General features: G+C 36.1%; 1 protein-coding gene across 6 annotated transcripts in view; it reads left to right on the top strand.

Annotated features, from left to right (window-relative positions):
* Positions 1-27,582, top strand: part of Satb1 (SATB homeobox 1) — a 102,622-nt gene that overhangs the window by 27,423 nt on the left and 47,617 nt on the right. For all 6 annotated transcript variants that reach the window (XM_042679932.1, XM_042679933.1, XM_042679934.1 and 3 more), the window contains exons 3-7: positions 2,132-2,308; positions 3,081-3,207; positions 3,993-4,116; positions 22,653-22,764; positions 25,288-25,742. In XM_042679932.1, the coding sequence (XP_042535866.1) occupies positions 2,132-2,308; positions 3,081-3,207; positions 3,993-4,116; positions 22,653-22,764; positions 25,288-25,742 (995 nt within the window). The remainder of the gene's footprint in view (positions 1-2,131; positions 2,309-3,080; positions 3,208-3,992; positions 4,117-22,652; positions 22,765-25,287; positions 25,743-27,582) is intronic.

The raw sequence follows: 27,582 nt of genomic DNA, 5'->3' as shown, positions 1-27,582 counted from the left end.
TCAGTCACAGGAGGGCAGTTGTGACAGTTTACCAGAAAATTTAGCAGCTGGATTTATAATTAGGTGATACTATTGTTACTTCCTCTAGAGCCACCTTTATTATTTATAAGAGATCTCTATATTTGACTAATAAAAGACAAGGTAAATACAATATATTTCAATAGTTTGGACAGCCTTTGGCTATTTCATAGGTGTGAGTTGAACACATCTGTTTCTTCCATTAAGAGGAAAAACCAGTGTATGTGTTTTTGTTGTACTAACCCAAGTCTTTGAAGACATTAGTGCAGGGGGAGAAGGAAACAAAAAGTATAGTAATTTCACTTTCTGCTTAAATGTTTTTAAAAAATGTATTGTACCCATAATGACTTATTTTAAAATGCAGTTTCATGGCAGAAGAGTCTCAGCTTAATCCAGATAACAAAATCACTAAGGCCTCTTGGTGTGTGTGTGTGTTTGTGTTTTCCATCTTATTTTTCATGTGCATGGTTTCTGTTTGACAGGTGCTAGATAAAAATTGTGGCTTAGCTGAGAAAGCACTACTAGGAAAAAGGGGTTGAATGTTTTTATTTGTTTAGGAGATTTTGCCAAAATACCTTCAAGCCAAGGAAGAAATCACCAGTTTGCATATTGCTGTTTCTGCTGTGGTCTCCCCAAGTCGTTTTCTGATCCCTGACGGGTTCTCTCTCTGGTATAAAACAGCTGAATGAATGACAAGAATATTGGCAAGCTCTGCGGCTTGTTTTTCATGCCTAGCCTGTTGGTACTTCCGAATGAGTTTGTGAGCTTTTCTAAGTAAACCTAAAGGGGTTTATTTGTCAGAGCTAGGATCTCTTGTGAACAGTTCACTAAAGCTTTGGTGAAGACACACAAATGGAAAAATGTAGCTGTTTTATCTCCAGCTTTTGTTCAGCAGAAACAAGCAAATAGAGAAATATGTAAAAGGCCTCTCTGGTGTCTGTAGAAAATCCCGATTTTCAGCAACGTTGATATGCACTTGACATCTTCAGAAGTTGGTAGGGTTCTTCAAGTCCAGAGGATGGAGCTTATTTAGGCACGGATGTGTAGGACTAACGGAGGATCCTGGGTGCCCTGTTAAAGTAACCCTTGTCATCATTTATGCTAAAGATGATACCCTCCTGGCAGTTTGCCACAGTGCAGTTCAGATGCATCTGCTTTTAACCCTTTTCAGTTATCATTGGAAGTCTGACAGTGTGCTGCGTGAATACCTTGAATTCCACAGCAGATTGTAGCCGAAGCCTCTTTTCTTATGGTGGTATGCCCTGTGTTTATTAGTTATCTGGCTATTGAATTATTATACTGGCTTAAAGTAAAGCAAGAGAGACCCCATCAGATGCATGCAGATACCTTACCCTGGTAGATCCCAATGAGGACAGTTTCCCTCTCTCATTTTTTTTTTTAAATCCTATTTACTATAAGAGAGATCATTCATTTTAAAGGCTGCTGTGCTGTCTTTGCAGTCAGGTAGCCTCAATGAATAGTCACAAACATAAATGCTGTTTGTCTCCTTTTTGTACCTATTCTGAGTATCCATTTGGTTAAGTTTTGTTTTTCTCTTATGGAACCAGTTAGGGTAAAATAATCCGAAAAAGAAAGGAAATAAGACTTTTATGCCCAAAGATAATTTGTTTGGACACAACCAGGAGAAATTTATGATTAACAGGAGTGTGTAGGCAGTGGGAAAGGTAGATTCCACTGGAGACAACTGCAGTGAGTTGTGTTTGCATGTTTGAATACTCTGTGTCACTTACAGCAAATCAGACAAGACACACTTATTTCTCTCTTGTCAGCATTATTATTTGATCAAAAAGGTAATTCTGCATTTATTGCTTTTTTGGAAAATGGACTGTTAAAATGAGAGGAGAGTCTCTGATATCTGTGGACCAAGTTCCCATGCTATTTAACTGTTTCCTTTACAACTTTATGAAAATAAAAAGATTGTGTGTGTGTGTGTGTGTGTGTGTGTGTGTGTACGCTTGTACTTCTCTACCAAGTCTGCCTTAGAAGCACAACCTCTCATGTGGGAAAGATTTATTTTCATAGCTTTTCCCCCACAGACTACATTTCTGAAGATTGTTGGTTTTCTGTGTCCTTTTCTCTGTCTTTTTCATAGGAACCATGCTTCCAGTTTTCTGCGTGGTAGAACATTATGAAAACGCCATCGAATATGATTGCAAGGAGGAGCATGCGGAATTTGTGTTGGTGAGAAAGGACATGCTTTTCAACCAGCTGATAGAGATGGCACTGCTGTCTCTAGGTTACTCGCATAGCTCTGCTGCCCAGGCCAAAGGTAAATAATGCAGACATGGTGTTGGAAAAATTGCTTGGCATCCTTTGTTTACCTTGCAGAGAAAGCAGTGGGTATTTTTACTCTAAGAACTGTATGTAGCTTGTGTTTTACATTTGTTTCTTATAGACTGTGGCTTTAAAAAATTGGCTTAATTCAGTTTGGTTTAGTTAACACACATTTTGCTCATGTGGAATGTCGAGGTAGATTTTTTTTTTAAATTACTTCAGCTGAATCATTAGTATGCTTATTGACCTTAATAATCTGCTCCACTGAGGACCCACAAGGAAGTGAGGAGCGTATTTGAGCAGATGGACTGTTGAGAGTCAATTTGCATTTATGACTGAATATCTAGTTCTGTTTCTTTTATTCTGTTTCTGATGGTTTTATGGGCTGTAAAGTATTTTTCAATGCTGATTCCCACTGCAATAGAGAATCTTATCTAAATCGTAAAGCCATTTAGAACTGGTTCAGCTATGTCTTATTAGAACTTCCTGTAAGTTAGGGAAATGTGGCCTTATGCATAGGTTTTATTGATGGGGTTTTATTTCCAAAATAATAAACAACCCTATAGTCATTTACATAATTTCACAATTTGGAAAGCTAAGCTGCGAATATTTTCATTGACCTGCCTTTTAGAGGGAAGGGAGCCATTTAAACAGAAATAACAGTCTTGCTTATGGCGGGGGTGATGGAGAAAAGAAGATGGACTTTCTATGTGATGTATTATCTAAGAGTATAATACTCAGTGACGTGTTCTCTTTATCTGGAATAGGGCTAATCCAGGTTGGAAAGTGGAACCCGGTTCCACTGTCTTATGTGACAGATGCCCCTGATGCTACGGTAGCAGATATGCTTCAAGATGTGTATCATGTGGTCACATTGAAAATTCAGTTACACAGGTGAGTCCTGGCTGCAACTAGAGTGAAACATTCCTCTTATGTGAGCTTTTGAAATAAAGTATCTTTGGTCAACCTTCAATTTTTATTTACCTTGTGTTTGGGAAAGGTTAATCCAAATGAATTTTGTTACCTTATGCTTCTGCTTTTATTCCCTAAGCTAGAGGTATAATTTAAAACCAGCTTCCCCCACTTCCCACCCACCCACCCACCCACCCAAATTTGTAGGTTTTTGCAGCTTCTGGGATAATAAGACTTTTTACATTTAGTCAATTAAATGATGCATTACAAGACGGCATTTTACATAAAGTTTACTTAAGAAAAAAATATTTTTGCATATCATGAACAGTGCCATCTGTGTACATTTTGAGAAAGAATACCCTATTTACTATTGCTGTGGTTTTATTGTATATATGTATGTATTATATTTACCATTTCATTTCGTATGAACAGAGTAATGAAAGAAAATCAGTTAATACATTAATGCTTTTCACGATGGCTCGTGAGAAAGCAGTACACCTTAAATTGTCTTCCCAAGCGCATCAGAGCAGGAAGGTAGAAGTAACATGAAAAAATAGCCACCACAGGCAGCTGATGTATAATTCATGCATCGATACAGCAGATGTGTTGTATAAAGTAATTAACTAATCGGAACAATCAGGAGACCGAGAGCAATCTCCAGATGCATCTGTTTGATGCGCAAAATGAAATCTGTCTGTCTTAAAGGAATGTTGTGCAGTGGGATGCAATCTTGTAATAATCCCCTCTCTAATCTATGTCTCAAATAGTTGCCCCAAACTAGAAGACCTGCCTCCTGAACAATGGTCACACACCACAGTAAGGAATGCTCTGAAGGATTTACTGAAAGATATGAATCAGAGTTCATTGGCCAAGGAGTGCCCCCTTTCACAGGTACTCAGCATAACACGCCGTAAATAATAAGACATCGTGGGTAGCCTGGATTTGAGGTCGGGGGTGGGGGGGGAATCCCTAGTTTAAAGCAACTGGTATCTGAAGCAAGAATTTCTGAAAATGCAAAGTGACTTGACCACTGGTGCCCTTTTAAAATATGCCTTATTCATTCTGAACAGAGACTTTAGGGTTTGTTTGTTTTTTTCTTTCTCCCTTGAGGGAAGGAGCGAAGGTCTGTTTTCAGGAAAAACAGTTGAGTAGATGACTACATTGAAGGATAGTTTTTAGATTTATCTTGTCATCCTCTGACATGGTGGCTTAATTCTCCTGAGTGTGCCCTCTTTTAAGAGGAGCCAGAGGGGTGCTACTTCCTCAAGGTTTGGCACACAGAAGGGACAGCGTTGGGGTTCAGATGCAACACTGTGATGATAAGTTGTCTGAATGAAATGATTGTACAATTATGTACATAACCTTTCTTCATTACAAAAAATGGAAATGTGTTTAGTAAAAGTAATCATCAGTTATACATTTACCTTATCCATGTTATTTATAAACGTAAGAAGAAACATCTTCCACAGTTATTGTTTATTAGAATTTTATAATCAATTTTTCAGTTTTTAAAGAAATAGACTCTTTTTCTTTTTTCCTCGGAGATGCCTGTTGTATCATTAGGGATTTCTGAAATGAGACAGATTTATTATTCTTGTATTTCATCTTTTTGGAGTGAAATTTGGTAGAGGCCAACTGCAATTCTGTGTTGTTTCCAAATATAAAACCAAACATAATTTTTAAAAAAATTGCTCAGATGATTTCAAATATAAGGAAAGGAAGAGGGTACTGTGAACTTACTCTTACTGTGGTTGCCATGGCATGTGTTCCACCCGCCCTGAGTTCCCAACCCATGGCGAGGTCGTTCTATGCTATAGGGTATTAAACTTCTGGTCTCACTTGGGTTTTTTTTTTTTCCCCTTTCTATTTTTTTAAAAGAAGTTTTCTTTTAATTTAAGTTTACAGTGTAATTCTGAGCCTCCGTCTGTCAGACAGCTGACTTGAATGACTACTGTAGTCATTCTGCCATGGAGATTCTCAGAGTGTATGTCTGTCATATTCTGAGTAGTAGATAGTCCTATGGTATATTTGAATATTTGAATATGAGGTTTGTAGAGATTCATCAGTGGGTACCTGTAGACGAGAATCTGTACACTTTGGTCATTCATGACGTGGCTCCATGCATTTCATTTCAGCTTTGCTATGTTACAGCTCTGCAGCTTTGTAGAATTTTAGCAAGGATAGCATGGAACAAATGAACAATTAAGGTGTATCCACAGATTAAAATATTCTCTATGTTGTTCAGTACCCATTTCTTGCAATATAGAGCAAACCTCTGTCAATCCAGTTATACCTTCAAGCTAATCTAATTTCTCTCCTTTGAAATAAAAAGAGGATGTGAATATATAACCATCAAATAAAAGTAATTTAAACTAATTAAACACAGTTAAATCAAAAGGATGACATAATGAAAACAGGGTGACTTAACTCCTGGGATTTAGGGTTTTGCAGGCTATCTGGAATTCCAGATAGCCTGTTACTTGATTATTAGCATTTGAAAATCTCAAACCAGAGCTAAACATTTTTTTTTTGACTGAGAGTTAAAACATAATTTAAATACTCAGTGTAGGAATCTATCTTCCTGTTAGTAAATATCTCATTGATTTGGGAAATAAGTTCAGACAGATTTAAGGCATTTACTATGCAGCGGAGAAAAGGATAATGGTACAAATATTTATTAAAGAGAGTTGCTTCTTAGATGGCATCACTATTCAGTCAATAAGCTCTTCCTCACTGTAGCTGATAAATATAAGGGTGAAGTACTTACTGTTATTGTGTCAAATGCATTGACTACAAACAATGCGAACATGAAATAGAATGACAAAATGAAATTCACTACTTGGTTGATTGTTGTAACATTAGTGAATTTCTGCAGAGAGTAAATTTCTGTAGAGAAGAATATGTGATGAGTGTAGCAAGAGACCCACCATACAAAGTGGTGATTTCAACATAAGTTACCATTACAATAGGTTTTTTGGGGAAAATGTATATTTAAAATGTATTGTGGTAGCAAACATTGAAAGTAAGATACTGCTTTGAAAATAGTTAACTTCTCTAAAGGAGGAAGTTCTTTTTTTATTTTTATTTTTCTACAATGAATCCATGAATCTGAGACTCAGAATATTTCCATTGTAACTTAGTCTCCATTTGTTTTTCCATTACCTTTTTTCTTTCTGAAGTTTTAATAGAGATGAGACAGATAGGCCCTCCAAGGCCTGTGCCAAATGCATATGCTGAGTTTGACAAACTGTTCTTTTTCCTGTGTTTGAGATTTTTGTGCTATGGATGATATAGTGAAGAATGCCTGGCAAATGAGGATTGTTTCACTCTTTTACAAATAGAACTAATACCAAGAGATGCTGTGTTACAGCTTTCCTTCTTCCGCTGAATTTTTTGATTCACACATATGAGAACTTTTAGCATATAATTCAGTATATATTTTACTGTATATTAAGAGTGGTTTTGCTTAATATGATAAAATACTTTAGCACCAAGAATGTCTGTAGGGTTTCTAAATATTACATATAGCAGAAAGCATCCCTAGAGTAGAAGCTGGACTGAATGGGTGTAGGAATTACCAGGAATTTGCCTGTATCCAGCACTCCTAGAAGGATTGTCTAATACTTGCTAAGCAAGTCTAGTTGGACTTGGATTCTTAGAAGTAGAAGGAACCTTCCTAGGTTCCTCCTCTGAAAAATAAAGGATAAATTAATCCCTAGAGATTAAAATCAAGATCCTGGTTAACAAATGACATAAACGTCTGATCATTTTCTAATCTATAGCCATGCTTAATGGTTAATCTTAAAGCAGGTTGATTTTATAATTTTACTTGTATTGGTGCAATAATGTTTACTCTGTAACATTTGCAAGATTTTCTACAGCTGCAGAAATTCTATAGGTAGGCATGTAGTTTGATTTGCAACTCATACCTTTATTTCTGTTATTTCCTTCCCGCCGTATATCTGTCCAAATAGATGATTGTGTGTTTTTTAAGTTCTCTGTGTCACGTGTTTTGTTTATTTTTGCAAAATGTTCTAAGATGTAAAAAAACCCAAATGCTTAGCTCATTATAGATCTGAGGTCGGGTGTTTTGTTGTTGCTTTTGCTTTTTTCAGTGGATGTGGTTAGATAAGTCGGCTGTTAATTTCTGAACTGCAGCTAAGTAGGAGAAAATAGTCTGATTTGGGGATAAGAAAGCCTGTCGTGAAACATTTGAGGGTTATGGATTAGGAGATAATTGGGAGTTCTTAAACATTTTGGTTTATAATAAAACATTAAATTTTTGCGCTGGATTTCCCCTTAGAGTTTTAGAAATTGAGTTTAAACATCGGATACCTATATACATTGTGATACAAGGACAGATAATTTAGTTCAGGGGACCATAAGTAAAAGGTCAACTGTCATTTCTGCCAACCAGATGTTTCCTTTAAAAAATGTTGAGGTCAAGTATTCCTGAGAGATTTTAATTTGTTAGGTGCATTTTTACTTTCCCACCATTACCACATACATACGTGTGTACATGTGCATACTTGCCATCCCTCCAGCTCTGATATTTTCAAGAGATTGGGTCATTTTCTGTTTTGTACCTCACCTGGAAAAGGGCCAAGTTCCACCTAGCGTGAGTGGGAATTGTTGTTTGTATTTTCAGTTAGTAAAAGGGAAATGAAATAAATTTAAACTTGAACATCCCATTTAGAAGTCACATTGAGAAGGTGGTTTTTGAATTTTTCCTTTTCCTAACTATAGCCAGGGATCTGATACGTTAGTTATTATTATTATTATTGTTATTAGTTGCTAACAAAATTGATAATAAAAGAAACTGCCCTGTCCTCCTAAAGTTTAGCATTTAGCTAGATTAATTGCCTGAAGCCTGATAGTCACTTACAAAAACATTTAATTATAAACTCAAGTGTTCCGTTGATCTTCGGTCTGTATTACAGCATTGAAACTAATGGCTTAGAAATCTGTTATGTTATTGAAGTGTTGATTTGTAAACTATTTTCCTCATAAGGTTATACTGAAATGCCATGTCTTACAAAATTTTAATAAATATTAATAACCACATTATTTCAAGAGAATATCTAGTGTCAGTACTTACATGCTTTATATGCTTATATGCAATACTTACCTATATTTCCCATGAGAGCCTGCCCTATAAAATTTTTTCAGAAAACCATATTCAAAATATGTGTAGATCAACCATTAATACTGCAAAAAAGTGTTTAATACATTTCAACGTTGACAGTGTACTTTTGTCAGGCATCTATTTCCTATATGGTGACACAGATTACATACTGAGTGCCTGAAATAGCAGTACTTAGTTAACTTTCATTCAGTGCTTTGGTTGTATGGGATACCTCTGTCACACTGAGATTTGGGTAGGGACCTGAGACCCAGTGCCTCAGTGAGTGAGTAGGTTGCTAGACATGTAAAGCAAGTAGCCTTCCCACCCAGAGCTTGGGAACCTCACCAAGTGTCCTTCTTGGTCACATAGACACACAAAGAACATTATAAAAAGAAACAAAACATAACAGATTAATTTGATGCATTTCATAATACACTTTGATTTGTCTGAAATACTGATAAGTACTTGTAGGTTTCTAATTGTATTTATTCTCACTATGGGAGATTTTTTTTTTTTTGACATGTGTTTTGCTTTTGTGTCTTTGATTGTCTTGTTTGTATACTGACTTGTTTCAGAAGTACTCCTAATTGAGGATATGGGGGTGGGTGGGTAATTTAGACCATGGGGACTGACTGCTGACTAATACAGCATTCTGGAAGGTCCAGATGGTTTGAAAGTACAGTCCTACATGGCACTTCTCTTCCCTGTCCTCTCATATCCTCAAGGTCAATAAGTGTAGTTGAGCTAACCCTTTCTTTTGAAGCCCAAGGTAATTAATGTTAAGCTGTGTGTGTGTGTGTGTGTGTGTGTGTGTGTGTGTGTGTGTGTGTGTGTGCTTGCACGCATGTGCATGTGCGACTGACCTGGAGCTTGACCTCTTGGGCTTGGCCTGTCCCTTAGCTCTTTTGTTCAAGGCTGACGCTCTATCACTTTAGTCACAGCTCCACTTCTGGTTATTTGGTGGTTAATTAAAGATAAGACTCTCACGGACTTTCCTGCCTGGGCTGGCTTGGAACTGTGATCCTCAGGTCTCAGTCTCCTGAGTACCTAGGATTACAGGCGTGAGCCATCGGGGCCTGGCATTAATGTTAAGAATTTTTATTGGAAATAGAGGGCAGTTAAGTTTCTCAGGTCTATTTGAAAGTCCAGACCTTTGTTATTACTCGCCAGATCTCAGGGGCAGAGCTACAGCTGGTGGTTCCATTTAAAATGAAAATTTTCTGTTTGAGATGTGCTTGGAGGGTTCCCAGAATAAAATTATAAATCTTGTGGTTGAACATCTTATATTTTGAGGGATAGTGCCATAAAGTATCTTTCCTTTTCTTAAAATGATAAAACTTATCAAATCTTAACCTGCTAGCCTTGGGAATCTTAGTGAAAATTTGCTTTGTCAGATAGAAAAATGCTATATAACTAATTAAGTATCACCTGATAATTAATTGCCTAAGAGCAGTTTTATTAATGGTGGGATCTATAAAGGAAATGGTAAACCAGTCTTAGGTAGGTGCTTGTGTGAATTGCAAAACTACAAAATATGTTTTTTTGTTTCTTTTGAGTCAGTCATGACATCATTCCAGATCTTCCTTCAACTCACTGAGATATCTGCTCTGTGTTAAATTATAGTATATGTGATCTAGGAAAAAAATGTATCCTCTAACTTGCCAGTTTTCCTTTTTGAATTGAATATCTCTGACTCATTTTTAGTTGATTTAGATGTATAAGGATTTTACAGTAGCTTAATATTAGCTCTCTTAACCTTTCAGATATATTAATAAAAAAGCCAAATTTAATAAAGCATCTATCTTACAATGAATTCATCTGAAATATTTTGTAGCCACTGCCTTTTCATAGTAGTAAAATATGAAAGACTTTAAGTCAGGTTAATTTGGAAGTGCTTAGAAATGTATAAGTACTTCAGTTTCACTTAATAGACTTTTACCTATGCCTTGTTTTAGATCTGAACAGCTTTCCTTTGACCTAAAAAATCACTACTACAAAGAAAATTACCATTTTACAAGAACATTTCCTCTGCTCTTTCCCTGATGCATAGAATAACAAATACTCCCAAGGCTTAGAAGGAGATATGGTCTGAAAAAAATCCCCATTCAATAATACTCTCTAACATTAAAAAACTTAATCAAATCATGCTTATCAGATTAATTTTCCTGTTAAATGGAACTAGTTTTAGAGTACTTTGAACATTTTTTTTCTTAGTTACAATTAAAGTTGCTTGTTGGACTCCTGTCTATATTTGCTTTTAAAATCTGCTTTATTTCATGCCAGATTTGAGTCCCAAACTCATAAACAAACAAAACCTCTAAGTTCAGAATAATCAAACAGATTCACACACCCAGTTTTTCCCTCTTTCATTGGAACTGCTTGATTATAACATGCTCTGAGTATAAAAAGCATAAGAGAGCCTTTAACATAACAGGAGAGAGCCTCAGCCCTGGTTGTGCAGCTCATTGCCAATTGAAGTAAGGAACGCTCTGGCTGTTGGGACTTTTAAATCTAGACTTAAAAGTTATTTGTTCTGTTTAGCATTTTTAAAATGATTCTATTAGGAATTGTATGTGCTTCAGTTTTAATTTTAACTCATAATGATTGGAAAGCACCCTGGGATGCTTGCGTGAAGGGCGCTACAGAAATATAAGATTGTATTGTTTTCTAATGTGCAGTATTATTATGGGGTGCCCAAGTTTTATCATGGCCAATTCAGAAGGTTGTAGAATTCCTCATTATAGAGAAGGTAGCTGACTTCTGCTACTAGTCCTTTATTTTTTCTTTTCCTCATTCTTAATTCTAAAACTTTCTCCTGAATCCTCTTTTTCTTTGGAAGATATTGATTATCTTGTATTGCAATAACTTCCCATAGAAATGCTAATCTAATTTAGTTTACTCAGAGGGGTTAAAGATGCAAACCAGATGATACTAGAAGCTAAGAAAAGATTAAAGCTTTAATTGCTATTACCATTTGCTATCACATTCTTATCTGGATAACAAGACATGTTATGTTGTTCCCTAATTACTGGGTGCCACTGACTGTCCTGGGCTTTACACCATTTTACTATTAATCTAATGTTAGTTCCAAGGCAGTCAGAAATGTGGGGCTAAACCCAAACAAATACTAACTTTGTGAAAACCTCACAATGAAAATTTCTCCTGTATTGAAAGCCCTAGATTTTGTTCATGTATAACAACTTGATTTCATTTCATTTTAATTTTTTCATGAAATAATACATTTCTTCAACAGCTTCATTCTGTGTCTTCTTTTGTGCGCACACACGCTTGGTGCTTGTTTCTTTACCATCTCTTTAGGTAGTAAGCCCATAGGTTACATCTTAGCAGTCATGAATAGCATATATTGTCACAACCAGCTGTGTCAGCTTGGGGAGCTGAATTTCAGTGCCTTAGTTACCTTATCTGTAAAAGAGAAAGGCCATATCAGTTTCTCAGTGTGGCTATGAGAATTAAATGAGTAATGTTTGTTAAACATTTTAGGATATTTTTCAGTTCTAAAGTACACAGTAAGTTTGTTTCTCCAGTTGTGGATGCTTAAACAACCACAGGAGTGTGGTTGCTGCGTAAAAGATTTTGATACAAGTTTTATTTTCATTTGCCGTAAAATTAAAGAATATAGTATATATGGCTCATCCTCTCACCTTTAATGAATACTGTTAGCACCGTCTTACATTAATTCTAAAGTTACAGTTTATTCTTCATGGAAGTGAGGAGGTGCTCAGGCTTTATTTCTCTATAGTTATCATAGGAAAAATAGTCCATTTGCAAGTCAGCAAATATACCTGAGACTGGACAATGTCCAAGGGAACAAAGATGCCTCCGAGATTCTAATCAGTTGAAACTCTATGTCTCCTTTAACTACTTTGACCACATTACTTCCACATTGCTCTGGAATCACTTTTAGACTAATGACTCTCTGTGAACATTAATTGACTGTGATGAGACTAAGTTTTATTTATCATAAATAGACATAGACCTGGCACATACTAGAAACTCAGGAATATTTGTTAAACAGATATTGTTAAACAACCTCACAGGATTTGCACCATGTTTATTTCATGAAGCAACACATGGTGTCAGACTTATTAGTAGTATTTTATAGATTCTTTTATCTGTAACATCCTATCAAACTATTTTCCTATTGTACTTAATTGTAGATTTATCTTTATCTTGCTAAGATAAATAACGTCTGCATTTTCCTTTCATAACACCTATATTGATATTCCAAGTTATCTTACAGTTTTACATATTTTAAAATGTTCTTCGGATATATTTACAAAAGTTACATGTCTATCAACAGAATACTCTTCTTAGTACAAGGGACTCAAAGACAAAAGACCTAATTAAACATTACAGTTAAGTGCAAACATTTTTCTAGCATTGCTTTGTATATTTAAGTTTTTTTTTTGCAATTGAACATCTATTTTAACCTGGCTAATAATTTCCAATTTGTCTTGATTGAGTTTTATTCAAGTTACTCTTTTTATTTTTTAATGGAGTACTTGTTTTATTTTTTATTTTATTTATTTTGCCAGTCCTGGAGCTTGAACCCAGGGCCCGGGCACTGTCCTTGAGCTTCTTGCTCAAGGCTAGCACTCTACCACATGAGCCACAACACCACTTCTGGCCTTTTCTGTTTATGTGGTACTGAGGAATCGAATTCAGGGCTTCATACATGCTAGACAAGCACTGTACCACTAAGCCACATTCCCAGCCCAGATTACACTTTATCAAAAAGAAAACAAAAAACAAAAAAACCCTTCACCCCCATTTTTCATTTTCTACTCATATTTAAGGGGAAAAAATGAAGAGAAGAAATTTCAGTATTAGAGCCAAGTGATTTCTAGTGAGAGGTGCTGATCTGGCCAGATGGTCAGTATCACCCAACTTCTCTCAGTGTCTATTCTAGTTGATATTCTCAAGTCCACATTTGGCAGGAGGGACTCCATTTATGGCTGTAAACATACACTGTTTTAATGTCAGTTGTATAAAGATCCATGACCACCTGAATTTAGTGAGAGCTGCAAATGCAGATAACTGTTGAGCCATTCCAGAAAGGGCCCTGGGGGACTGGGATGTCTACCCTTCCAGTCATGGAGGAAGCTCTTTATTTCATGATGTGCATCCTATCTAAACATGCTGTTACCATTCCATTGTAACACCTCAACAGATGATTTCCAGAGGATGGCATTTTTTCTGAACTGTGAAGGATTTTCATAATATTGGTAGAAATGAATCCAGATTAATACAATTTCTTCCTTACATCCAAATCCAGAGGTGATACTGGTTTATATTTATCTAGTATACATAGGAAATCTTGGCATAAAAGCTAACAGTGATGAGTAAGCCACAGTCATGAGTCATATCTGAGTGGGCTCTAGGCTCTAAACTATTGAGAGTTTGTGCAGGTCTTGAAGCTATAAGCCATTAAAAAAATATATGTATATAGGGGAGAGCTTCCATAGGTTTTCTAAGATTCCCTGTGGTCCTGTACCTACTAAATGCTGGTACTACATTCTCCCCTCCCAGTACCTAGACAATGTGGTTTAAAATCTCAGTGTTCATATAAAGAAGGGGTGTAGAAAGGAAAAGTGAGGTCTCTTGTGAAGAGTTACAGAGCCCAATTCTAGTATTTTCTTTTTCTTTTGTAAAGACTATGTACAGAGGGGTTACAGTTACATAAGTAAGGAAATGAGTACAATTCTTGTCTAACTTTGACAAAACAAATTGTTCAAAATACTTGAGTTCTCATTTTTATTCCTGTGCTTTAAAGATTTTTTTTCAGAATACTGTAGGAGCTAAAGCTTATCACAAATTTGGTGGCTTTTCTTTTCCTTCTAAGCACAGATGTTAGAAATTTTAATCTCTGTACAGGATGAAAGATTTATCTGCACACGGGTGTCAGAAGGAATAAGCAAGTATTCCCCAAATGTGTAAGATGGTACAGAGACGCAAGATCTTAGGAAGTAAGTTTTGCTGTGAAATCAAATAAAACTTGATGGATTCAGATGTATCTAATGAAAAAAAATTTCTCTAATTCTATTTGGATTAGCACAATGTTTAACTTAGTAGTTAATTGTATTTTAAATAATTGCTTTATAACTAAGATGCCAAGAGACTTTAACTTTCTAAAATACAAATCTAGCGTGAGTTTTTTGCAATGTGTACCTGGGAATGAATGAATGAGTGATGATTGAATAATGTCACACTAGCACTTCCTTAGTTACTCCTGTGAGTCACAAACAGCTCATAGATGCTTTCCATTATTATAAGGCAAATTAAGACATTATTTGTTCAATTCCCTTCATATAATAGCATATGTGTTCTTGATTTTAAATATTATATAACTTCAATAATAGTAGACCCCTTAACATATATTTTGTAATTTAAACTCTTTACTAACATCTTTATTTGATTTAGGTAACCAAGTTTCTTCAACAAAAGGAAGATCTAATTAGACACATAAAAAGGACAGAATAGAAAATTTGGTGAAAAGATTAAAAGGACAGAATAGAAAATTTGGTGAAAAGATTAAACATTCAGGAAAATTATGTTAATTATATGGGAGAACCCCATGATCTGTGTATCAACATTTTCTTTGAAAGTTATGGATTTGATTTCTAAATAATTAAAATCTTTACTCTCCGAAACGATCATGTTTTCTTCTTTAGGAAATGTATTAGGAAATTGTGAGTTAAGTGTATTCATTTTGTGATTCTTTGGTATTTCTTTAGGGCTTTGTATTTTACTCTGTAAAATGCTATTTCAGACACTGCCCATAGATCAACATGGCAATAGCTTTCTGTATGACAACTGGAGTTTAAGTAAAATTTACATGTGATTAGTCTCTTCTCAGAAAATTGAGAGTCTGAATAGACCCCAGTTGTAATCTCTCAAGAGAATAGCTTAGAAAGTAATAGAGGATCCAGAGGGAAAGATTTGAGGAATGTAAGCTCATAGCACACACAGAATATTATACTTAGAAATCTTGCTATTCGTTTTCTTAAGTTAAAGCCCATTTCCTGTCTTTCCCATCCCCAGATACCAGATGGGGGACTACCTGTGAATTTTCATGACATTTGTTCCATGTCAGAATTTCATAAGATAGACCATTTTTGAGAAATTGTTTGTAATAATAGCATTTGGGATTAAAAGAAAATGCTATTTATGGAGGCTCTCTATTAAAATTATATTTATATGTGGAACTGATTCAATTGTGTTTGAATATAGAGTTGAAGTTTGACTTTTAAATTTTCCAGAGTTATTAAAAAAAAAAATCTGCTGTGAAAACTTAGGCTCTAGGTGTACAAGACACCAAAGGAAAAGGAGCTCAGACTGTATGAAGTTAATTATTCTCAATGGCTGAAAATATAAAATGATTTTTTTAAAAGCTGGTAGTTTGACAGATTATTCAGTAAATGCTCGTTTTATTGAAAACTTATTAAAATGTGCTTAATGCTTCTGTACCATTAATACAATACATAAAAAGGTTACTGTCAAGATGAGTGGTCTGGGCCTGAAAATTAACTTGAGGGCTTTATATATCAACTCTGTGTAGACTAAGAAGTAAAAGAGCTTTTCTGCATCTTGCATGCGGGCTTTTATTTCAGAAAAACCTTCATTTTAGACTTTATGCCAAAGACGGGAGCAATGTGATGTGCTTTCATTTAAAAAACATGGACAGAACAGATACATATTCTAGACAAGGTAGAACCATGAAATTTGCCTTATAGAATTAAACCTCTGCAACATTCTTCCCCTCACTGTCTCTCTGGAGTATTCAATTCAAAACATACATTCCTTCCTACAGAAAAAGATATTCAGATTCCTTAGTTGAAATTAATTAGCATTCAGAAACGAGATAGCATGTTTTTGGGTATTCATGAGATCTCTGTTTGAAAAAAATGTTTTTAACTTGTAGAAATGTGTTGCAACACACAGATGGGAAGAAAAAGAAAAAAAAAATCTCTTTAGCAAGCACTGTGTGTAAAAGGAATATTACATTTTGCACGCTCCTGATTGCTCTGTGTAAACAGTTTTTGACATCTGTCTTTATAGTTTTCGAGGAGAGGAAGACTTTGTTAAAAGAATCATTTTTATACAGCAGTCACCATTTCAGTCTTGCTTTACCTGTATTATGAAAGCAGATGGTCTGCATGTCTTTTGAATATTTATAACTATCAAAAACAATCTCTTGCTATTCACCCTTAGGCTTATGAGATGTCAGGACTGTTCTGGTTGAAAAAAAATCATCTTGGGTGTTTACAGAAAGAGGATTACATTAAGCTGAAATGACTATACATTTTCCAGTTTAATATTTGTCCATCAGCTGTTTAATCGTATTTAGATAATTGTGTAAATAAGATGTTGTAGCCCTTGCCCTCTCTGCTGAGGGAGAGCTTTCAACATGGTGAGCCACCATTTTTGGGATGCTGTTTCTCCTCCCACCTCAGGGAACAGTGAACCCCCATCCACAAGTCCTCAGCAAGTTTTGATCACAGCCCTGTTTTGGGGGTGGGGAAGAAAGAAAAGTGCACAAAAAGCCAGATCACATGAGATGCCAAGGAGCTGCTGGCTTCCGGTACAAGCTGTTTAGTTTATTAAAGTATATCATAATATGCAAATATGGTACAGTATGCCTATTACCCTTTAAAGATGGCATGTCTTTCCCTTTATTCTCGATGAACACTCAGTCTTCTGAGGGTATTTTGGAAAACTTTTGGTATAGTGGGGGTTAACTGTTTTTTTGACTGGAAGCTGAGCAATCAGAGATAACAGATTTTGCTGTGGTTGGTTGATTTGGCAGAAAAGCATGAACAGTTTTGGTTTAAATGATTGAATAACCTGATTAGCATTGTTTTGGGGTGGGTTTTTTTGGTTGTTGTTAAAGGCACAACAAAGCAATTTTAAGGGTAACTGGATCATACCCCCGCCCCCAGTTGATTTTTTTTTTTTTTTTAAGAATGTCTCACCTCTCTATAAACCTATCCCTTGGCTACTGAGATACAAAGTAGAAAAATAAAACCACCTCCCTTCATTTTCCAAATGTATTATACATACATACCTACAGCATGATAGCCTAGCAGGGGTTTGAAAGAAGATAACATTTGGGGAAAATTATATAACCTTAACCATTGCCTTGTGTTTTTTGTTTTTCAAATCAAGAGACCTGCAGATTTTTTGAGCCAAGGTTCAGAATGTTCTAACTGTATGTAAGTCAGGCTTTAGAAAATTCCACCCTTACCTTTTCACAATTAGAAAGGTTATAAATAATGTATTTGGCTGAAAAGGAAGCTCAGCCTGTAGCAGATGGTATCATGCTAGAGGACTGGGGTTTCTGCGAAGATGGCGTTCTTTCAGATCGGAACTTCAGCAGACTCGCTGAAAGAACTGAAGCTTCTCATAGAGAGTAGACATGTGCTTTATGGATCTTAGAAAAGCTTACAACTTGGCTCCTAGGATAAGAATATTGTGTCACACTAGGGTTGTGAGACCCTCAGCCAGTTCCTGCCAACTTTCACATTGTAGTTCCCAACACTGGAAGCTGGGGTTTATTGGTTGGTGTACTGGGTACTGGGTAAACATTTGAACTTGGGACTAATGCTGCCTGAGTTTCGTTGGGTGGGTTATTTTATCACCAGAAATTGGTATTTTTATACAGACTGACCCCTGAATTGGAAACTTGACATACAAGTGGTATCTTTTTCAGAGTGCTTTGCACAGCTCATAGAAATACACACACACACACACACACACAGAGAGAGAGAGAGAGAGAGAGAGAGAGAGAGAGAGAGAGAGAGAGAAGAGAGAGAGAGGGAGCGCTAGCAAGCAGTGGAATAACATAACCACATTGCATTACAACTTCCGAGACATCTGTGTAGATGTATTTTGAAAAACCTGGGAAGAAATCTCTTGCAAATTAATGAACAAAGGTTCTTGATAGTACGGTGCTGTTTTTGTTGTTGTTGTTGCTGTTGTTGTTGTTGTTGTTGTTTTGTGACAACCAGATGCAGTGGATTTTAAAGGTTGTGTGTGACAATTAAGCCTCCATTTCCTTTGACCTTTAAGGGAAAAAGGAAGGAGGAACTCCTGGTGCCCTGCAGTAATGATTTATTTTAGTGTTGGACACTAGTTGTGCTCAACTCTGTGATGTCCAGGCCGTATTGAGATAAGACCTATGACTCCTGATCTAGTAAAGAATAAACAATATGGCATGTGCCATGGTGGCACTCACTATGTGCAGGATGTTTGAGAGGTTAGAAAGGGCCTTGAAGAAGTAGAGGTACTGGAGAGATATCTGAAGGATGGTGGGCAGCTGTTAGCCAGAGACGGGAGAGGACATAAGTCTAGTGTCCAAGACAGGAGTGGATGTGCCTTCCTCCTGTCAGCTGCCAAGTTCAGACTAACTCCAGAAAATACATCAAGCTGCATATTGGTACAAATTTAAATATTTTAATATTTTTCTTTGTGGTTTCTTCACCATATTTGTTACTTAACAGTTTATTTAGTACATTTCCCAATCTTCATAAAAATTTATTTGACCTAAAATACATTATTTTGAACATTTAATTTGGTACTCTTCTGTTATTTAAAGCATAGTTGAATGATCTATGCGATTGTATAATGAAAGCCCAATGAGGAGGAAGAGGCAGAAGGGAGTCATAGCAATTAACATCTCGTAAATTCATGCTTGATGTGTCCCAGGCTCTGTGCTAATTGCACCACATCCGTTATTTTTTTCATTCTCCGATGGTAGAAAGTATATCTCTACAGGTCACTTGTTCCTAGTAACTTGCCCCATGCTTGGCACTTAGTAGGAATTCAGTGATGAATGGATGAAAAACAATGCCTGAATGAATGGATTTTCAAAACAACCCCACAAGGTGAATGCTACTATCCTTCCCATTTAGCATGGAAAATTATCAATTAATTGGCTCCAGGTCAAGCACATCTTGCATTTGAATGCAGATATATCTGTTCTCTTTCCTTAGATGAACATGCAGTATGTATGTAATGTGTGCCAGGCATTGGGGTAGATAATAGGGAGCCCCACTCCTGCATGAACAATCTTTTGAAATCAACATCTCCTTTGGATTGATGTAAGAATCTCAAATGTTTCTCTTTTAAAACATGGAACCTGGTCTACGTTGTAGACATTCCGTCACTTCAAAAAATACCATTAATCTTGACTCTTTTCTATTTGTTACCAAAACAACAGGTGTTTCTGATTTTCCAGATATGAAATTGTAATATTGAACATGAATTTTTGAATTCTATTTGCACCACAAGATTCTGCAGTTTCCCTTCCCTACAGCTGAAAAACACCAGTCATATCTAAGCTGACGGTAGGGATCTTGTGTGTGCCGATTCTAGGGCTTGAACTCATGGCTCCACGCTCTCGCACTTTTGCTCACAGTTGGCACTCTATTTAAGCCACATCTCCAGTCCACAATAGGGATCTTATCGCAAGGAAAAACAAAGTGGCTGTTTGAGCAATTTAATTGAACAGGTTACTGTATATTGTTCCAATAAAAATATGAGTGACCCAGGTTATCTGAAGCATAGAATATTTCCCAGTCCTGTAAAAGTACAGAAAGAAAGTGATTCCAAAAGTTGTTTTGGTATGGGTTATAATCCTTTTGATTGATACCTTGATAGGGCTAATATTTACATTATCAGAATTTTCTAAGGACACACCACTTGACAGAGTAGAAAGCATCCAGAAAAATTCACTTCAGAGTACAGCTTGCTGATTTAGGGTTACACAAGGGCAGGCAGAAGAGTTGACAATGATGCACATATGGATGTCTTTCTACATATGGATGATTAAGTACACAGCACTGTTACATATGGGCTGTGCTTGATAAAAATATTTCCGCATTTCCCCCCATACTCTATGGATTCTTCCTTTCCTCCCTCCCCCCCACATTTTCCCCCTGTTGGTATGCAGAGTTCCTTCAAAGTGAAGTTATTGGTTGGTTATCTTATCTGTCTTGCTAATAGGTGGTAAACTTGTTACAGAAAGAGGCTGGGTCTTACCTGTCTTTTTATCCAGGACATATTGGGTATAGAATCAAAGAGAAAATGTCATATCTACAAGCATTTGGGTATCTGTTACAAATCTCAGCAGAATTGAGGTATTCCATATATTTGTAAAAAAGCAGGAAATAAACTATTATGTTTAAACTTACATGGTCTGTTATATTAACATGTAAGAAATTGTCAGAATATCTTCATAAAGAGCAATCATAAATTTTTTAAAATTAGGACAAAGTGGAAGAACGTCAACTATCATCCATTATCCGTCAGTAAATCTCAGTAGTTTTATTAGTGTCTCACTTTATTGATCCATTATTACAAAAGACTAAATGAGATTGAAGCTGACGGATTGCTCACTGGATCAGGTAATCTTCTGGCTCTAGTTCTGGCAACCTTGCTAAGTGTCTTTTTGCTCTATGGACTGTGAGGAGGCTCTTAGTGAAATTGCAAGCTATTGGATTAATGACAGAGCATCTTGAGCACATTAAGAATGTCTTTTTTAGAGAAATAATATGTGAAAATGATTATGAAGTAGAAAGTGTCAAAAAAAAAAAAAAAGATATTCCAGGGCCTCTCCGCATAGAATGGCATGTCTTTTATATAAATAATGCAATTCTAGTTTACCCATCTCTCCCAAGTTCTTGAGCCATTCCCTAAATTTACTCATTGAAGAAATGTATGCATGCTACAAAATTGACACTGATAATGGATGATGGGAGGATAAGCCATAGCCCAGAGAGGTTTACATTAGCCATAACTTAAAGAAGATAATGATATAAAAATTCTTTTGTCCCCAAACTGGCTTTTCTGGTTATTCTCTGGTGCTGAAACAAAGTTGCCCTGGGAACTGTTTCCCCATAGGACAACAGTAAGTTCTCAGGTTTCTACTCATAGTGAGGATGGCTTGGTCTGTTGTTTCATTCCTACACCCAATTGGAATTAATTTCACTGCTACTAGGGGCTATCAAGTTTGAATCATTTATTTGCTAAATATGAGGTGGTTTTTTTTTAGCTTTCTAGTAATACATTAAAATCATTATTTTTCTTCATTTTAATAAGTTAAATGATGAACTGTTTTCCTAGTTTGTGTTAAAAGCGAGATAAAGAGCCAATTACCAGCGGCTCACACCTGTAATCCTACTTACTTGGCAGAGAGACTGAGAATAGGAGGATTGAGATTTGAGGCCAGCCTGGGTAGAACAGTTGGCATGACCTCTTCTCAACTGAGAGCTGGATCCAGTGAGGTACACCTGTTATCCTAGCTAACACAGGAAGCTTAACATAAGTAGATCATAATACACTTGAGCAGGACATGAGACCCTGTTACAAACTAATAAAATAGGCCTAAGGTGTGGTTTAGTGTTAAGATCCCATGTCTAGCAAGCATGGGACCCTCTGTTCAAACCCCAGGACTTCCACAGAATTTCTATTCAAAAAGATAAAAGTCACGACATAGACCATTTTCTTATTTTTAGGATCTTGAGAAATTTAGTAAGTACCCAAAAATATGTATATGTATGTATATTTATTTATATACATATTTAAATATTATGGTCAGTTGAAATTCAGAATTCAATCTTTATTATAGATAAAGCTATCAATAAGTTTGTAGGATGTTTTTTCCCTAACAGAGAGGATCTCTGTGAACTGTTTTCTTCTCAAGTATGATCAGTTACCCTTGGAAAAAGGTTAATACATCTCCAATTGAAAAATCCAGATAATATACATGAAAGTGTAAGAGATGTTTCTTAAATGTGAATGTACATGTGAATCCCTGGGAATCTTGGTAAAATATAGTTGCTGATTGCCCAGGTTTGAGATTGAGCTCCAGACTGTGCATTTCTAACAGGTTTCTAAGGGGTTGCTCATATTGCTTTTCCCTGAACCCTATTTTGGTAGCAAAGATGTAGCTGTAGACACTAAACAGCAAAGTGTCATGTGTTGTCTTCATGTATCATTGGGACTAGTGAGAGTTGCCAGTTTAGGTGTAGATAGCCTTGATGGAGATTGACCCATTAGTGCCAAAGCAAACCTTTCACCTGGTCCCCATGGGCTGTTGCTTGTTATTTGAATAAGTATTTCATTATTTCCTTAAATTTTTAGGCTACAGTGTAAAACCAAAATGTATCAGTTGATTTAAAAACAACAACAACAACAAGAAGACAGTTTTCACAATTGCAATCTTTTCTGTGTTCTGTCTCTTGCGGCTCTGTAATACAAATGTTCTCCCCTCCCCATGCAGAGTATGATTTCTTCCATTGTGAACAGCACTTACTATGCAAATGTCTCAGCAGCAAAATGTCAAGAATTTGGAAGGTGGTACAAACATTTCAAGAAGACAAAAGATATGATGGGTAAGCAAAAAACATGTAGTTTGCAGTAGCTCCATACCATTCTGTGTCATTTGGGGGTTTATCAAAGTCACATCTAAAGCCAGGTCTTTTGATTGCCCAATTAGAGATCAATTTAGAATGCTTCTTTGGGGGTGGGGAATGGGGATGAGTATAATGAGATAATTAAATTCAATAAATGTTTGTGTTTAAATCAGCCAAACTGACTTGGTTGTCAGACATGCAGGAAATCGAGGCGTGAGGAGGGGAGCTGTCATTTTTTTTAACATCTCTGTGAAGACCTAACCAGGCCTTGAATAACTAATATTAGCTGTGATTTCTCTCTGAGATAAATCATGCTTTGGGGATTTTTTTTGCTCTTGTGTGGGAGAATGAGACAGGACCCAGTTTTAGGGGAATTAAGCTGTATTAAACTCTTAACTGGAACAGTGGGGATCAATGATTTTTATATAGCTTTTGCTGGTAAGTAGGCATTTGGGTAATTACATCTTTGCTACCTGCACCAAAACTATCATTACATCATTTGTAAACTTTTAAATCCACTGAAGTATCCTGTCTTAACATGCAACTTTATAGGTCAACATAGGTCAGCATAGGTCATTATAGGTCAGCATAATCCATAGGTGGATTATTGCTTTTTCTCCATTTTGAGTTTGTTAGTGTTCTAACAGTATGATTAAGGTTAATGTTTTAATTTCTATTAATATCTTCTTTCACATACTTGTACCTTCCAGATCATACATTTTAAAATAAAAAAGGAATAGGATATTTAATATGCATAGCATTATGCCCGGTTTTAAATCTATTTCTCTTTATCTTCATTACATTCATTTAATAGTAACAACAATAATCACTTTTCCTAAAGAGTTTAAGAGACAAGAGACCCGAATTTTGAGCATATTTTAGTTTTTAATATTGAAGAAAATCCATCCATCTACCCAAACAGATTCTTTGCCTTTTATAGCTTAGGGCTATAATGAAGACAATGCATCATTTTTGGAATAATTGCTTGAATTACTATTCTTTGTGAATGGCTCACTTGAGCTAGTCTCATTGGTAGAAATTGAAGGTTTCTTCCCCAATTCTTAGTTATATTTTGCATATATTAGTGACTGTAGCAATATGATAAGTTCCTCTAAATATAAAGCCTGCATATTTAATGAAAAGAGAAACGACGATCAAAATAGAGACTATATATGGGAAGTAGAGTGTAAATTTGGAAAGCTTTACCTATTTACATTGAGCTCCACGCTCAGCCTTTCTAGTCAAGAGCAACAAATCAGTCTCTTCTTTGTGGCAGCAAAGCATATGACACAGATTAGCTGACTCTCAGCCAGTCCACATGACAGTTGTAGTCAAGGGATGAACATCTACCCTGGAGGGTTGAACATAAATTGCCAGACCATGCTCCGTACCCGACACTTTTGCTCAGTGGTTAGTGCTCTACCAACCAAACCATGCCTCCAATCCCGGTGATATTCTTATATATTCTGAATTTCCTACCCTGGGTATCTGTTTTTCTCTACTCCTTTAACTTTCCCCCAAGTAATGAAAGAAGACAAAAAAAAAAGAAATCATGTTCATCAAAGCAACAAACTCTCTTTAAAGTGAAAACAACACAACAACAACAACAACAACAATCATAACAGTACCACAGTGGTACCTAGACACGAAACCCTGTGTTCCTTCTTCCAAGTTTGTCTTTTAATGTTTGATGATTGCAAAAGCTGTTTGAAGAAAAACATTTGAGTCATACCAACGTTGGGTATGGTGATTTTACATGTTGTAAATCATTCTGAGTAATATCGCTTCATTCTGAGAAATATTTGCATGTAGACTTACCATTTATGATGATTAGATTTAAATGGAATAAGCCATATATAAGATGACCAGCAAAGTATGAAACCTAAGAGTAAGTTGTTACATTACTATTGTTATTATTGTGTTCATTTTATTATTTATGATGTTAATTTCTTTATAATTACTGCTGTTCAAAAGTTCACTATGACGTCATTTTTTCTTCTATACCTTTTGCCTAGGTTAATTATCTATCTATATTTATTTATTTATCAATCACGTGGAAATATTTGTAAATTTCTTTACTTGCCTGTTACCTTAAGCTTAATTTCATAGCTCACCTCAGTTTTTCCTAGTTGCCATTTAAACAAATGATTTTCTTGTTGAATCCATTTTAAAATAAACATAATTGCTCATATGTCTTTCTGGGTATGAGTGAGAATCAGTAACAATTTGGTCCTAAAAACCTAGTGACAAAGAATTTGGATATAGCAGATTTTATGCTGAAATCTAAATCACCCTTCAGAAAATGAGATCCAGAGTATTGTCCCATATTTTCGAAAGCAGGAAACTTCAGTACGAGCTAATGAGCTCTGTCATGAAATGGCCTTAGTTTCGTTGCCTGTTCAGTGTGCCCTCTACCTATGTCTTCTTTTTAATGGGGAAACGATCAGATCCCTGTCACTTCCATTGTCGTCTGAACATGACTTTACTTTTTGTCCACTGTAGTCGAGATGGATAGTCTTTCCGAACTATCCCAGCAAGGTGCCAACCATGTCAATTTTGGCCAGCAGCCAGTCCCAGGGAACACAGCCGAGCAGCCTCCATCCCCTGCGCAGCTCTCTCATGGTAGCCAGCCCTCTGTCCGGACCCCTCTTCCGAACCTGCATCCTGGGCTTGTGTCAACACCTATCAGTCCTCAACTGGTCAACCAGCAGCTCGTGATGGCCCAACTGCTAAACCAGCAGTATGCAGTGAACAGACTTTTAGCCCAGCAGTCCTTAAACCAACAATACTTGAACCACCCTCCCCCTGTCAGTAGGTCTATGAATAAGCCTTTGGAGCAACAGGTTTCAACAAACACAGAGGTGTCTTCGGAAATCTACCAGTGGGTACGTGATGAACTGAAACGAGCAGGAATCTCCCAGGCAGTATTTGCACGTGTGGCTTTTAACAGAACTCAGGTCAGTTTTGTTTTTCTATTTTCCTGTTTGTTCTCTCTCCCCTTTTTATTTCTCTTTCTTTAAACCCATCTATGCTAATGTTTGTTCTTTTACTCTGTACAAATATATAACAATATGTTTCTTGTTAAGTGGTCATATTGCTTGTTCTTGATGGGGCCTAGGGAAAGCTGGGTTCACATTGATCCGGTCACAGGCTTTAAAAGAATAGAGGAAATCCACAAGTATTTCTGGCTGGCATTACCTATTCTCTTATACTAGACTTAGAAATTATTAGTAATAGAAGGTTAAGACAGGGTATCAGGGAGGATTCTGGGCTTCTTCTGGCCTAGTATTTCTATGTTAAAACTCATATCAGGCCAGGCGCTGGTGGCTCATGCCTGTAATCCTAGCTACTTAGGAGGCTGAGATCTGAGGATCACGTGGCTTGAAGCCAGCCCGGAAAGTCTGTGAGACTCTTATCTCCAATTAACCACCAGAAAACCAGAAGTGGCGCTGTGGCTGAAGATGTAGAGCTCACTTTGAGCTGAAGAGCTCAGGGATAGGGCCTAAGCCCAGAGTTGCAGCCCCAGAACAGACAAAAACAAAACAACAACCAAAAAAACTCTCATATCCAACTTAACTATATACATATTTTTTTGTTGAAGTTCTACAACATTTTATTTTGACACCTTGAATCTCAATAACAATTTCTGGCATTTAATTTTGTATAGCCATTTTGAAGAAGAGATAACATGGTATATTAACATAATAAGCTTTGTCTTCTCTTTCACGCTATTAATATTCTTTCAGATCTCATTCTTTAGACCATAAAGTCATAAGGGTTTAAAAGCCATAAAACCTCTGTCACAATGTAGAGGGGTAGAGAGCTGTAACAATGTATATGGGTGTGATAGTATTTCACCTTATGGAAGTACCTACGAAACAAGTCATAAGGTAGGTTAAAGTGGCTTGTAGACCTTAGTTTGCAAACACATTTTTAGACTTTCATTGAGATCTGCACCTTTGTCTCCTGGGCAAATTTCTCTGAAGTTTCTATCACAATGGTGACCCATCTAGAGGTAACCCATGATACTGAGATACTAAGAACAAATTGATCCTATCAATTTTTAGTGTTTCTCATCTATCTTTATCTTATGACTTGATCAATTATCCATATTGACCTTGTGAGTAAAATAAGATTTTTTTTTTTTTGGTTTGGAAACTACTATGATATATGTGGTATTTATTTTTAGCTAAGGTATACTTCAAAAATCAGAAGAACACATTTAACTTTATGAGACCTAATTCTTTTCAACATTTTTTTTTGTTTTACCATGGCTCTTTCTTCTATTTATTTATTTGGTTTCTTCTTTTTTTGGCCTGACTCATATTTTCCTCTCATTTAAGTTATTTTTGTTTATTACATGATTATAAGAATAAAATCCTGGTACAAATATAATCTAGTATTAATTCATTGTTGGCAGAGTTTCCATACCTAGGAGAATCCCAGCTGTGACTTATTTTTGGTTGCCTTAACTAGACTGGGAGTTAGGAGACCTGACAAAGCCTTTAATTCAGTGTTTGTTTTCAGTTTCTTCATCTAAGGTTTTTATACATACACGATTTGTCTGTTTCTAAAAAGGCAGCCACACGAAGTTCTGTCTTGTATTAAAATTGTATAGTTTTTAATAAGTTCAATGCTCTTAAAGCTTAAATATTGTGTTTTTACTAGTAAATTTAACATGACACTTTAATTCACTTGGAGGATAACTAATAAAAAATTGAATGAATGAATCAAAGGTCAACCTTCTGAACATTCCTATTTCTGGTACCATTTTTAATTTTATACATATAATAAATA

Source organism: Dipodomys spectabilis, unplaced genomic scaffold, assembly GCF_019054845.1.
Source record: "Dipodomys spectabilis isolate Male_0828 unplaced genomic scaffold, ASM1905484v1 ptg000054l, whole genome shotgun sequence".
Taxonomy (NCBI): domain Eukaryota; kingdom Metazoa; phylum Chordata; class Mammalia; order Rodentia; family Heteromyidae; genus Dipodomys; species Dipodomys spectabilis.
Note: the sequence above shows the minus strand (reverse complement) of the source record. Positions and strands in the feature narration are given on the sequence as shown.